Here is a 13,538-nt window from a genome sequence, read left to right on the forward strand (position 1 = left end):
CCAGGTCTGGATGACCACGCCTTTGTGCCAAGTCCCGGGCTGAAGAGCACAGGCTGGGAACCCAGCTGCCCTTTGAACCGAGAACTGGGAGAGCGCTCCTCAGGGCAGCACGGACCCGGCACAAGAAGGGCAAAAGCTATGATGACTGCACGGACTGCTTAGTTACCCATCGGAAACGATGGCAGGCGTCAGGCAGCTGTTCATGAACAAACTGAACACTAGCCGAAGTCCTGACGACTTCTGACGAAAAGCTCAGGCAACATGAGGAAACTCTAGGTGTCCCGTGGATACCATGGCAGAAAAACTGAGTTGAAGCCACAGCTGGTGGCCTCATGTAGCGCCCGTAACATGCACCCCCGGAACCAACTACAGCCTACACCACAGAAGCAACTGGGGCCACCTGTTCAGTCCCAGTGGCTCCCCTCTCCACCCCTCCCCTGGGTGGGGTCCTCCCTCAGGGCATCCCCGGCCTCTGTGTTGCCACCCTTCGTTTGGCCAGGCTAGCTCTGGGTAACTCGGAGCAGACGGAGGTCACATCTGCCCTTTCCCTCCTCCCCATACCCCATCCTGGCAGCTCTCGTGTCCTCTGAGAGTGAGGCGCCACACACGACTGGGGGCCAGAGGAAGGGAAGAATAGAAACTGCACGACCTGAAGCACAAACGGTAAAGGGCAGAGGGGAGAAAGATCACTTGAACCTCCCACTGCCCCGGGATGAAATGGGGGCAGAGGAACCAACCGGGTCAGTGCTTGGCTGAGCGGCCCCAGGTTGGCAGGAGGGAGCAGGGTGTGCCCGGCCACCTGGGTAGACAGGACAGCAAGAAGTCTGGTTCCCGGAGGGAGAGGCCTCCAGGCTGGGGCGGTGCTCGAGCGCACTGCACTCTACCTTTAAGGTCCTTGTGGGAGCCCAGCCGGTGCCATCAATCGAATGTTCTCTCAGTAAGCTGAAACAGACAGAAAGGCACAGTGGTCAGCAAGGACAGCCTCCAGGCGCATGAGCTGCAGGTTTGCCGAGCTGCTGCCGCCAAGCCCTCTGGGCCCACATCTCTTCAGGACATCTGCTTTCCCCAGGCCCCACCTCTCCCCCGGCACCTCGCAGGCCCCCGTCTCCCTGCAGAAGGCCGTCTCTACCCCCAAGTCTAACCTCTTGTGTCCTGTTTATTGCTTATACACCCAGGTCTTTAATCCTGCAGGCACATGAAATTTTAAGCAGGAAGAAAGTATGCTTAAAATAACATACGAAGAACACTTGTCAACTTGATATTCAGAAAAATGACAACGGATGCTTAGGGCTTCCTGTGTGCGTCAGCACGATCCTAACCTCACTTAATGCCTCAACGACCCACGAGGGAGGCGCTGCCATCTCTCTAACGAAGGAAAGAAAGCAAGGCACAGAGCAGCAAGGGCATGGGCCTGGGGGATGGTCCTTCAAACCCGGGCAACTCGCCTGGAGCTGCAGGTGAACACGGATGACAGCTCCTAGCACACATTCTAATACCTTGTTTTTGCTTTTTAAAAAAAAGTTCAAAAGGGGAAAATGAAGGATAAAGGTAGATTAACACAAAATTCTGGATGGTCCTTACCAGTGGGCGGGAGGACCGTGTTGAGAGAAGGACGCATGCGCTTTGGAGGTACTGTGAGGTCCTATTTCCTAAACTGGACCCAAGGGTCATTTTCATCACTTCCATAGCTGTACGTGCGCATTACGTACTCTCACAGAAACGATTATTCCACACTTTGAAAAATTCAATTTATTGCCAAGTTTCCTTCTGGGGAAAAATTAGTTTGGCATTGTTGAGCTGTATCCCGCTGCTGCTTTGATGTGTACATAACAGTCCCTAAGCTCACACGGCAGTGTCAGGCTCTCCGCACCTTAACCGTTACTGTGAAGAGAAGTTCTAGATCTGAGCATGTGCGAATTCACATAATTAAGACCAGGAGAAAATATAAATATGCTATAATCTTAATTGTCCATGAACATCAGTTAGAATAAACAAAACCTTAAATTGACCACTACCACTTACTTTGAGCCTTAAAAAGAAAACAAGAAAGAACAGATATCTCCATGCTGCAGAGGCCCAGGCCCTGTTGACACGAAAGCCCTGCAACTTCTGAGTAACTGTTTGAGAACCACGTGCTGGGTCCTAGTGGTCTATATGACCCAGTGAGAGGTCTCCTCACTGAGGCAGGGACAGAAATCAGTTCTGACTGTCCTTGTCCTTTTGACAGATCTCGTCACAATCCTTAGCCATCTACCTGTTCAATGCTTGTCTCCCCAGCAGCCGGCAAGCCCCACAAAGCAAAGAACAGCAACTGCTCCCACCGCGTCTGGGCTCGACCACCGTTAACTGACGGGGTGGGGTGTGGGGGGTGAGGAGGCAGCTTCACTGGCTGAGCAGGCAGTATCCTCTGACCTCTGTCAACAGCACAGCCAGAGCAGGAGGGCTCTGAACCTGGAGGCCAGCTGTGCCCACCCAGGGCAATGGCAGATAAGGGGGGGTGGTGCCTATCATCAGGCAGGCTGTGCCCAAGTCTGCAGGCCACAGGTCTGGGCAGAGTGATACTGCGGAGGGGACACACCATCACTGTGCAAATTCTAGCCCAGCCTCAGCAGGAGGCAGTCCTGCAGGAGCTCAGGTGACAGGCCCTCAGAGAGGGAACCAGGCAAGGGATCAGACGGTGCCTTGGGGGCTACACGAGAAGCATGGACTGCAGGAGAAAAAGTCTCAAGTGTAACCACCAGGGTCCTGGCCCAGGGCCCTCTAATCCCACAGACATGGCCCCTCTCACCTCTGACCCTGAGCCAAAGCAGGCAAGGACCCTGGTGGGAGCACAGCAACGTCACAAAGAGAGGTAAGTGTCCTGTGTACTAGACAAGGCCCCATGGAGCACCAGCACCAGTCAGTGCTGCTGAGTGAGGTATCCAGGTAGCTGCTGCCCGGCGGTCACTGGGGACCAGGAGTGGCTGGCCCAGGCTTGTCTTTCTCTTCGCTCAGGAGATGCCATGAGTCAGTGGTGCTAAGCCCCTGCTGGACACTGTCTAGTTTCCCACAAATAAATCCCTGCAAGTGCCCTGACAAATCCAAGGGCAAATACAAGTTAAATATAGAACTTATAGCTGAAGGACCAACACAGGTACACCTCCCGGGATGTGAGCGCCTGTTCTTCCCCTCCCTCCCTCCCTCTCACACACCCCCACTGGGCATCTGCTTCTGCACCAGGCAGCATGAGGAGTGGTGACGGCGTCTCGTTGTTTCCACGAGCCTCTCTCTGGCTACTACGGAGACCGAACGTCCCTCTGGTGCTTACTGCCCACCTGTAACTCTCCTGAGTCACCACTTGTAGCAGGTGCTTGGGTTCCTAGCGGGCGTGTCTGTCTGTTTCATCCTAACTGGCAAAGACCTTTTACACACGGATGTAACCCAGCTGATCTTTTCTCTCTCACTTTTGTGTTTTGTATTTTTAATTTTAATATAGCTAAATCTATCAACGATTTTCCTTTAAGGTTTCTGGCTTTTGTTGCTGGCTGCCGCCCACGGAGTTCTCCCCACACTTTGCTAATAATCTGATCTCTCAGAGGACAGCAAAAGTGACGAGAAATTCCTGCTCTGGCATTAACTCTGGCAGAGGACAGGGTATGACAGGGAGGTGGTGTGCAGTGGACTCCCAGGAGAGCAAGCACCAGCGATGGCCTCAGGGGAGAAGGCTGGAGCAGATGCCATCTACAGCCTGAAGCTGGAGGAGTCAGATTTTATAAGTGTGATACTTAAAGGACAGATGGGGAAAAGGTGGGCTCTTACAAATGCATTCATAACTATCTACAGAAAAGGAGGCGGACAGGAGAGAACAGGGGGCACTGCACACAAGCTAAACTGGGAGCCGGCTGCTAACTGTGCTTTTAAGAAGGAAGAGGGGGCGCCTGGGTGGGGCATTCGGCTAAGCATCTGACTCTTGATTTCGGATCAAGTCATGATCTCGGTCCTGGGATGGAGCCCAACATGGGGCTCGGTGCTCAGCAGGCAGTTCGCTTGTCTCCCCCTCTGCTCCTCCCCCAGCTTGCATGCTCTCTCTCTCAAATAAATAAACTTAAAAAAAAAAAAAAAAGAAGAAGAAGAAAAAGAAGAGGGGTCCAGCTATGCTGGCACCACGGGCAGTGGGTAGCTCCCCATCACAGGCAGGGGCTCGTGTTCCCAGGGTGGGGACGGAACATGACAGGACACCGACTTCATCACAGAAAGAAGGCAGAGCAAGGTGCTAATGCTAACAGCTACTCTCTGAGCTGTGGCTGATGTTACATAACCTGCCGGTCTCCCGCGGCCGGCGCGGCTGCTGCTGCTGGAGGCGCCGGCCTCTAGCCAGGCAGCCTGGCACCAGAGCCCTGGCAACCCACTGCTGCCTCACTATAGAGAGTGACGAGACGCAGAAGATAAAGCCCAAGTGCCAAATTTACTTAAGAACAACAAACCCCATACCCTCTCCAGTTCCCTACATTAGTGACTGGCAGCCTCGAGAAGCGGGAGTCATGGATCCCTGATCATCTGCCACTGGACTGAGGGTGGGGGGGAGGCAACACACAGAGGCCACAACCGACATGAAGCTCTGGGAAAGCTGCCCTGCTCTGTGCACATCAAGACTACTTTGCTAAAGAGAGGACATCTTAAATAAAAACGTCCAGGTCTTAAACTTGCCATCTACATTCCCCCCCAGCCTCCCTGGATTTTATAAATCACACTTTTCCTTCTTAGCTAAAATCAGCTGCATGGAGGGACTGCAGCCTCTCATTACCGCAGGAGGGGAAAAGGGTAAGGCGCCCTGGAGGGAGCACCAGCAGGGGTCTGAACCACCAGAGGGCCCAGACGCGGTTCTGGAGGTGGAGGCGGGCTGGGGGTGGGGTGGGGAGTGGAAGACTTTCCAGTCACTAGAGTGCAGCCCAAAGCCCTGACCTCCCTCATCGTGGCCCAGCCTCAAAATTTCCTCAGGGGAGATTATGTGTTAGAAAGCCCACGCTCACACAAAGTGCTCACAAACACAGAAGACGAGAAAGAGAAACCCACCTTAGACATATTTCGCCTGTCTCTGTGATGTTGGGGTGCCAGATCCTCGTCAGGCATTTCACTTTGGGAGGCTGCAACACAGACAGAAAGAGATCACAGGCTCTCCAAATCATGCCTGCTGCCACCGAGCCCCTCGTTCCCCTGCTCACTTGGCACTCACTTGGACCGGCCCCAGCCAGTGTTCAATTCTGGACTCATGTCACCCTCATGTCTTCACGCTGCATCCACAAGTGCTAGTCTGCCCGTACCCCCAACACGACCCTTCTACAAGTCCCAGGGCCGCAGGGAACGTGGGGCTGGTGGCGGGGCCTCGGCCACCTCTGACCCACCCTGCCAGGGCTGTGGAGGAGCCCACAGACGCCACGCTGTGCGCTACGCTGCTGAGCTGCGGTGACTGAGAGTCACTGCTCCTCACGGTGGTGGCTGGGTCCCTGTGCACGTGTTTCTGAAGATGCTATTGCCATGTACATTGTCCTACAGCCAAGCCTTAGTCTGCTTTACGGTTTCAGGAGGGAGAGAGAATGACAATGAGCACGTGGGAATAAGGCACATTGACATCGCTTATAACGAGGCATATTTGGATAAAGTTGTTCTTTTAAAATGATTCTAGAATATAAGCAATCCATACTCATTGAAGACAAAAAGACAATGAAAACAAAAGCAAGATCTCTGTCTTTCCTTTTGTTATATATGGTAATTCCACCCAGAAGTCATCTCTGTAACACCTCATACCCACCTTATGAGCCTCTCTTCCAGGCCCCACACGGAGATGCACGTGCGTGCACGTTCATTTTTCTTTACGGAAATAGGGACGTGTGCGCTCTCTCTTCTCATACTCTTGCCACCACTTCAGGTAGCTTTGGGCTTTCTTGCCTTCTAGCATTTCACAAGCCAGTTCCTATTACTGGACATTTAGGTTGCCTCCCACCTCTACCACGGACTGGGTTAAATCCGTGCACTCATCTCTGCTCACACCCATAGGAAAGGTCTGCCTGGGAGGAAGCCCAGGTAGAGGAACTGCTGGTCAGAGCACACAAGTGTCACCTGGCCGAGTCTCACAGACACGTCATCTTGTAGACATTCACGTGTCAGCCCTTTGTCACAGAGGGGCCACGCTTTCCACATTTATCATTTGGTATTAATTTGCATTTATGATGCTATTCTTTGTAAAGTCTCTGTAATTAAATTTCATCTTTGTTACCAACCACCCAAATACTCTCCTGCACTTTTTCTAGTACTTGAATCGTTCCGTCATTTTACTTATACAAAACAGACATACCTTTCCAGCACTCTTGTAATTACGTTTTTCTACTGATTTTAAAACACCATGACATCAAGAAACTCCCCCAGATAATTAATCCACGTATGCAAATGTAGGTGTCCAAGCTTAGAGAATTCAGGTTCAGAGTGAGTTTCAATTAATTTAATATGCTCTCATTTGCTTTCCTGCAAGTAAACGGAAATGCGTTTGACAGAAAGTATGCTAGTTGTCATGCATTTCCAGCGAGGCCTTCAGGCTCAGGAAGGCCAGCACTGAGGGGCTGCATGAATCTAAGTAACAATACTGGGTAGACTGAATCACCAGCTCGGCATCAGAGGGAACCTGCAGGCTCTATCTCCCTCCCTTCTAGAGAGTCCTTGACATACCTGTCATCCTGCCTAGTGTTGTTCACTAGATCACCAATTATCCGATTGTATTTGCCTCTCTCCTCCTTGTCCCTTCACACCTGCCATAGTTAGGTGTTGGCACAGACACCTCCCATCAGTGGTCCTCTTAACTGCAGTCCCCAGACAAGAGAACAAATCAGAACCATGGACCCAGATTCTGACACACACTTTCCAAACAGAACTTGTAGACCTGAGTCCACCCCAAAGCAAGACAGACAAGAAATACCCAGTTCCACCTCCTCCCTGGCCTTGCCACCTGTAAGAGTTTAATGTACGACAGCCACTGCATTGCAAACCAATGGGAAAAAAGGTATTCGTCAGTGCACAACTGGCTAACCACCTGGAAAACATAGTTAGATGCCCACTAGGAGCTGGACTCCAGACGCATCAAGCACAAACGATACAGAACTATGTGAGCACTGAAGAGGATGCAGACGAGTTACCTCGGGATCTGAAGGCCTGTTTACGTTTCATAAGAAGAAAAACTTATGAAAGAAAAGTAGGTTTCAGTACAGTAATGAAGCAATAACAAAAGAAAATAAAACCTTCCCCCCAAAAAACCCCTGAAGTTTTATAGAATAAAAACAATAAAAAACAAGGGAAAATCAGAAAAATCTTTATAGTACAACTAAGAAAACTAGGGAAAATATATAAATTCATATAAATTCTAACTGAGAACTCTTATAAGAAAAACAAATATCCCAATGGAAAAAAGGCCTTAGGACATAATAACAGCTCATAAAGAACATAAAAAGCTAAGAAATAGGAAAAAATATTTAGCATTCTACTTATTTAAGAAATGAAAACTCAAATGACAATTAGATACCATTTATTTCCTCCCCAAAAAGCAAAAGGAAAATCAAAATATTCCATCTTTCTGAGGAAAAAGGGCATTTTCAAACAGTGTTGGTGGGGAAGCCACTGGCATAACCTCTCTGGGAACTAATTTAATAGTATTGATGAAGAGACTTAAAATTAGCATTAATTACTACACATTCGTAATTCTACTTCTAAGGATTTATGCCCAGGACAGAGGCAGACGTACACCAGCTGCCGTCTGGGACACGCATGACAGTACTGCTTACACCCACCGTCAGCGACCGACAGCCTGTGCACCACCAGCAGGGGCCTGCTTTTGCATGGGAGCTAAGTATGGTTTCTACATTTTGAAAAGATTGTTTAAAAAAAAACCCACATATTTTGTGGAGAAAAAGTATATGTGGTAGAGACCATTTGTGCTTCACAAAGCCTAAAATATTTACTATTTACAGAAAGTCTGGTTCATACTATCAAAAACTGGTCAACTAGTGACCAACAATAAAGGACTGATTTAAAACCATGATGGGTCATATAATGAAGTGCTCTTATTAATGATGATGTAATGATATATTAATTGACAAGAGAACATTTGTTCATCACGCCATAATGTTAAAAACCCCAAGTTACCAAGCTGCGTGGTGGCATGATCCCATTTGTACGTATGATTATATGTCGCCCGTAACATATATCAGAAAGTTAACAGTGATCATCTCTGGGTGGAGAGGTAACAGGTGCTTTCTGCATAGCTGTATTTTCTCAATTTCCTAAAAAGTATACATTACATACAAGGAAGAAGGGAGTGGACTTTCAGTTCACTTGCAGTATCTCTGGCTCCCCCCTTACCCTCTCTGGGGCTGGTCATGGCCATGTCTCTTGATTTGGTTACGTTACAAAAATGTGTGACGGGAGGGGCGCCTGGGTGGCTCAGTAGGCTCAGCATCTGACTCTTAGCTTCTCAGGTCATGATCTCAGGGTCCTGAGATCAAGCCCCACATCCGGCTCCATGCTCAGAATGGAGTCTGCTTGTCCCTTCCCCCTCTGCTCCTCCCCCTGCTCTCTCTCATTCTTCTCTCATAAACAAATAAAATCTTTAAAAAAAAAAAAAGTGTGGGGGACATAACATGTCACTTCCAGGAGGAAACTGGAGGCAAAGAATGAAAAGCCATGTCCCTTTCTCCTGCTTCAGCGCATGGTCTCCACCGACCAATGCATAATCGACATGCCACGGGAGCATCGCAGGACTTGGGGACTGTGACACCACCCTGAGGATCTGCTCCTCCTCTGGCCTCCTGGTCACCCAGGGATCCCCAATGCTACGTCACCACCCTGGCTCATCACTGTCTGTGCTGTCTCCCACGAGACTGGGGTCCTTCAAAAGCCGGTGTCTGACATAGAACCTCGCACATTTTAAAAGCTTATTTCATGTCACTAAATAATTTCAGCCAGTATCTTAGAGAGATCACAAGGCAGGCTTGAGGCTGTGAGGTAAAAGGTCAGGGACAAAAGGACAAAGAGCCAAAGGAAAATCTGAACTTAAGCTGCTGGGGTGTAGGGGCACTGAGGGGGTAGGGATACCAAATAGGTATTTTCTTCCTTTTAAAAGTTTACTCTAAAATAATGAGCTATTTTACTGATTAGAAGTTTTTGAGAATGACAATCTTAATAAGTGACTTTAATTGAAGAAGCTATAAGTGTCAGGGTTTTCAAAAAGTCCTTACCAAGTACAGAAATCATATAAAGTCATGGCATAAAAGCAAATGAGCCTGAGACAGCTCCACAGAGGTCTCTCAGGCTGACCTTCTAAAAGCTGGCTGTCTCCTCATCCAAATAAAACACAGGGGCCTGAAGTTTACTCGCACAATCTCTGTCCCACATGCCCACAACCTGGCATTTTCAGATGCTGGTTTCATTTTCTACACCACAGGTCCGTAGGGGCAGAGAGCGCCAACCGTTGGACAAATGTGTACTGTGCGATCTCGCAGAGCCCTGGAAATACAGTGTAAGTAAGACACTCTCAGTCTAGTGGAAGGAGGCACCAAGGAGTTACATAAGCAAAGACTAACTACAAAAAAAGTAAACACAAGTACCTCTGTATCGGTTAGGCACTACATCACATGGCTTCCCAGGGACGGTATCACCCCCCAACTCCCTACCCTGAGCTAGTGGATAGTAAGGCTGGTAGTAAGGCTGTGGCCTCAGCCTGGACGTGGAGGCAGAGAGGACATGCAGGGGCTGCGGGAGCGCAGAGTGGAAGAGGCCCCAACGGCGGCAGGACAGGGTCTGGGTCCACCCCAGACAGACTGGCCTCTCAGTGCCTCTGGCCTGAAAACATGGGTTTCATTCCTGATGAAATCAACCCAGCCCATCATTTAGAAATTTCCCAAAGGAGACAGAAACTAAATACAAGAATATAAAACCATCATAAGTCACCAATTAATATAAGAAACATGTCCTTGAGGTTCAATGGTTTTCTACCCTGTTTATTCCGCATCCTACTTCTCTGTTTCTTGAGGTCACACAGGGACAGGACAAGATGACAAACATTTGCTCACACAAAGTGGTCACTGGGTTTGCGGGAAGGGCGCATATCACGTAGCTGGGCAGCCCTGGACAAGAATCTGCTTCAGCAACGGAGCCATTTATTCTGGCAAAACTAACAAGGTACGTCCTTAACTCTACCTCTCTGGGCCCTAACTTCCAGACCTGTCAACATGGGAGTATTAACGTCCCCGGGGAACTGCTGGAGAGTAACTCAAGGAAAGTGAGTGGGTACCTGGTACATAAAAGCTCCCAACAAAAACCGGTTCCCTTGGGGTGCCTGGGTGGCACAGCGGTTAAGCGTCTGCCTTCGGCTCAGGGCGTGATCCCGGCGTTGTGGGATCGAGCCCCACATCAGGCTCCTCTGCTATGAGCCTGCTTCTTCCTCTCCCATTCTCCCTGCTTGTGTTCCCTCTCTCGCTGGCTGTCTCTATCTTTGTCGAATAAATAAATAAAATCTTCAAAAAAAAAAAAAAAAAAAAAACGGTTCCCTTGGTGTCTTCTCATGCTCTGCCTTCTTCCGATGCTGGGACCGAGAGGCTTTGCCACTAAATGATACCTAATGTTCCTGAAACAGTGGTCCTCAGATTCCGCAGGACTTGTCTGAAAAGTCCGCCAGCTCATGATAAGCCCCTCCCCACGCCGTCCTCCTCCTCCAACACTCACTGCCTCTCCGAAAAGACTGTGTCACGTACCACCCTTTAGCATTCTTCCGACGAGGAGTCCTTCGAGACGGCAAATGTCCGCACAATTAAAAGGTCCAGAATTTTAAGTGCTCTATGCCTGGCTGTTTCCAGAAAACATCAAACTAGCCCCTGGAATTCAAAACAACTGTACTTCAACCAAACCTCTCCAACTGCATCTCACCTGAGGGAGTCCACTGTTCTATCAAGCCAGACTCCTCAGTGTGTGATTAGGGAAACAGAGGAAGTCAGCAGGGAGCTGAATGGATGGACAAAGACCTGAGATGCACATTTTCCTGTCTTGGTTTAAAAATTAATTTTTTTCTTCTTGAATTCTTTCCTATCCTCATAAACTGCATTCAGAAAGAACTTTTAATGTAGTAGCCTAGTAAAGACCAATTCCTTCGATAAAGGTTTGGCTGCAAATAAAAAAGTGTGACAGCCACTGAACTGTGCCCTGGTGGTGGAGCCCAGGGCAAGGGACCTAATCCCACTTGCCAGATAGAACAGTAACTGCAGGCAAACTAACAGGGCACATGGGGCCCCCTGTACCCACAAGCTCAAGTGAACAAGAGACTTAATTTTACCATCAGATTTTTTTTCCCTACTTGATAGGCCTAGAGAGGGCTGGGAAACATTAGGGGGATATATATATATATATATGTGTGTGTGTGTGTGTGTGTGTGTGTGTGTGTGTGTGTGTATACACACACACACATAAAATTGCAGAGCTGTTCAGAACTGTCACTGGTTTCTCACTGCCAAAGAGAAAATGCCCAACAACCCTCAAATCTGAGTTTCTTGTTCATTTCCACTTCTCCCCAACCCAGACTCCTCCTTCAAGTTGACCTGGTCAATCCACCACACACATGCCACTCGTTCTCACTTGTGGACCTACTAAGCAGTTCCAGAGATTTCGACATCACCTAGACCACCCTCCCCTGGTTAAGGGTCAACCCAAGTCAGGATAACTCCAATCCTATTTCTCCTGAAAAGCTCAACTGGCCTGACCACTTTCCCAAAGTGAGCCTCTCCTTTCCTTCTTGGAATCCCCGTACATTAGTTTCCTGGCCTGTTCCATATCTCTCTTGTCTGCTACTTATGGCTTTTATCATTTTATGGTAACTCACACTTTTTCTCACCTTCCTAATTGGTAAATTCCTTAAGAGCAAGGACAGAATGTGACAGTACCTGGTGTTAATTATTACCTAGGTGGGGTCTTTGAGAGATTAACACATAGCTCCAGGCATAAATTACTTATAGTTTAAAACTATGAGTCATTCCTCTTTGCTAAAATTCTAAAATACATGTTTTCTACACCTTGGGAATTTTGGGGTTATACCATAAACAAAACTACAGCTTTAAATAAAATGCTTTCTTCTTCAGTGCCAGAATTTAACAAATAAGACTGGTGTGAACCACACAGGCAGCTCCCAGCAAAGGTGTCAGTCTCGGGACAGCTGTTCCAGACTCAGCCGAGCTGTATCCCCAGTGCGCACTGCCCGACACACAGCACTCACAAGTGCTTGTTGAAAAGTTAATCTCTCTCCTTTGGCGCAGAATACTGCCAACAGTAACATTAATCACAGAAATATCGGCCAGTCTGTATTTAGCCCTGGGACTGGGGGGACCCAATGCGGGGGGGGGGGGGGTGATGACCACCAGGCCACGCGAATGGGGAACGATGGCTCAAACGCAGTCTACTCACCACCATGTTGTACGCATCAGGAACTTCAGTTTCAAACTGAAATTTTCCACCCTGGTAGTAACCCTCATCTATCAAAAACACAAAACAAAACAAAAAAATCCTTTAAATTAAAAAAAAGGAAACGAAAAGCAAACACTATGTTAGGATATGGCAAATACAGAGAATTAAGAGTTAAACAACAGGACTGCAAGGTTCCTTGTTAATTCACCAAATCCTGCCCCTGCACTAATGATGAACCCCAATCAGCTCCCTGCTGGCCTGCCTCTGTCACCCCACTAGCCGTGCACCCTCAGAGGAGGCATAGGCACCCTTCTGGGGGGCTGGTTCCTCTTCCTCAGTCTCCCAGGACCTGCCCAGGGAACACTGTTCTCACCTCGGCCCACCCCACTCCACATCCCGGCACCCGTGGGCCCCCTTCAAGCACATCTCACGACAGGTAACCATTCTGTTTGAGCTGCAGGGTCATGTTTGCAGCTGGTTGCCCTGTGAGAATGTCAGTTCCGAGGGGTGCTCCAGGGCCGGCGGACAAGCAGTGGAGCACACAGACGATATCCCTGCCTCAGAGAAAGTGCACAAGCAAAGCTTTCAGGCTAGCTGGCTGAGTGCTGGCTGCAGCCTTCTGAACAGAGAGGGCCCTCTGGAAGAGGGCTGGTGAGCATGCAGGAGAATGTCTGCAGTCAGGGCAGCACTGGGTCAGACCCTACAGCGCAGTCCCAACTCCTGTGATGGCATCAGCCACCTCTCAGCCTCTTCTAGGGTCGACCCCCAGGGTGAACCTGGCCTGCAGGTGCCTTGTAAATGCTACTGGGGCTGCTGCCAGCAGAGGGCGCTCCACCATGAAACGCTCCACCATGCTTGAACCTGAAACACTCCCCTCCCCCAAATTACTCGGAGCTTCACAACTTCAAAAAATTAACACCATCTTTAAAATGAAAGTTCAACTCCAACCCCCCAAATATTTATCACTGTGAACAAATCAGCAATAATACATCGTATTGCTTCCCTCAGCTGTTTATGTAAATGAACATTTAACAGGAAGTTGTTAGTTTCCAATAAATCATCACTAAAAA

The 13,538-nt window shown here is 49.0% G+C and overlaps 1 protein-coding gene across 4 annotated transcripts in view; it reads right to left on the reverse strand.

Annotated features, from left to right (window-relative positions):
• The window catches only part of UBE2F (ubiquitin conjugating enzyme E2 F (putative)), a 54,464-nt gene that overhangs the window by 8,732 nt on the left and 32,194 nt on the right, over window positions 1-13,538 (reverse strand). For all 4 annotated transcript variants that reach the window (XM_040638668.1, XM_040638661.1, XM_040638665.1 and 1 more), the window contains 3 exons: window positions 12,469-12,536; window positions 5,053-5,123; window positions 885-942 (listed from right to left, as the gene is read on the reverse strand). In XM_040638668.1, coding sequence (XP_040494602.1) covers window positions 885-942; window positions 5,053-5,123; window positions 12,469-12,536 — 197 coding nt within the window. The remainder of the gene's footprint in view (window positions 1-884; window positions 943-5,052; window positions 5,124-12,468; window positions 12,537-13,538) is intronic.

Source organism: Ursus maritimus, unplaced genomic scaffold (assembly GCF_017311325.1).
Source record: "Ursus maritimus isolate PB19 unplaced genomic scaffold, ASM1731132v1 scaffold_1, whole genome shotgun sequence".
Taxonomy (NCBI): Eukaryota; Metazoa; Chordata; class Mammalia; order Carnivora; family Ursidae; genus Ursus; species Ursus maritimus.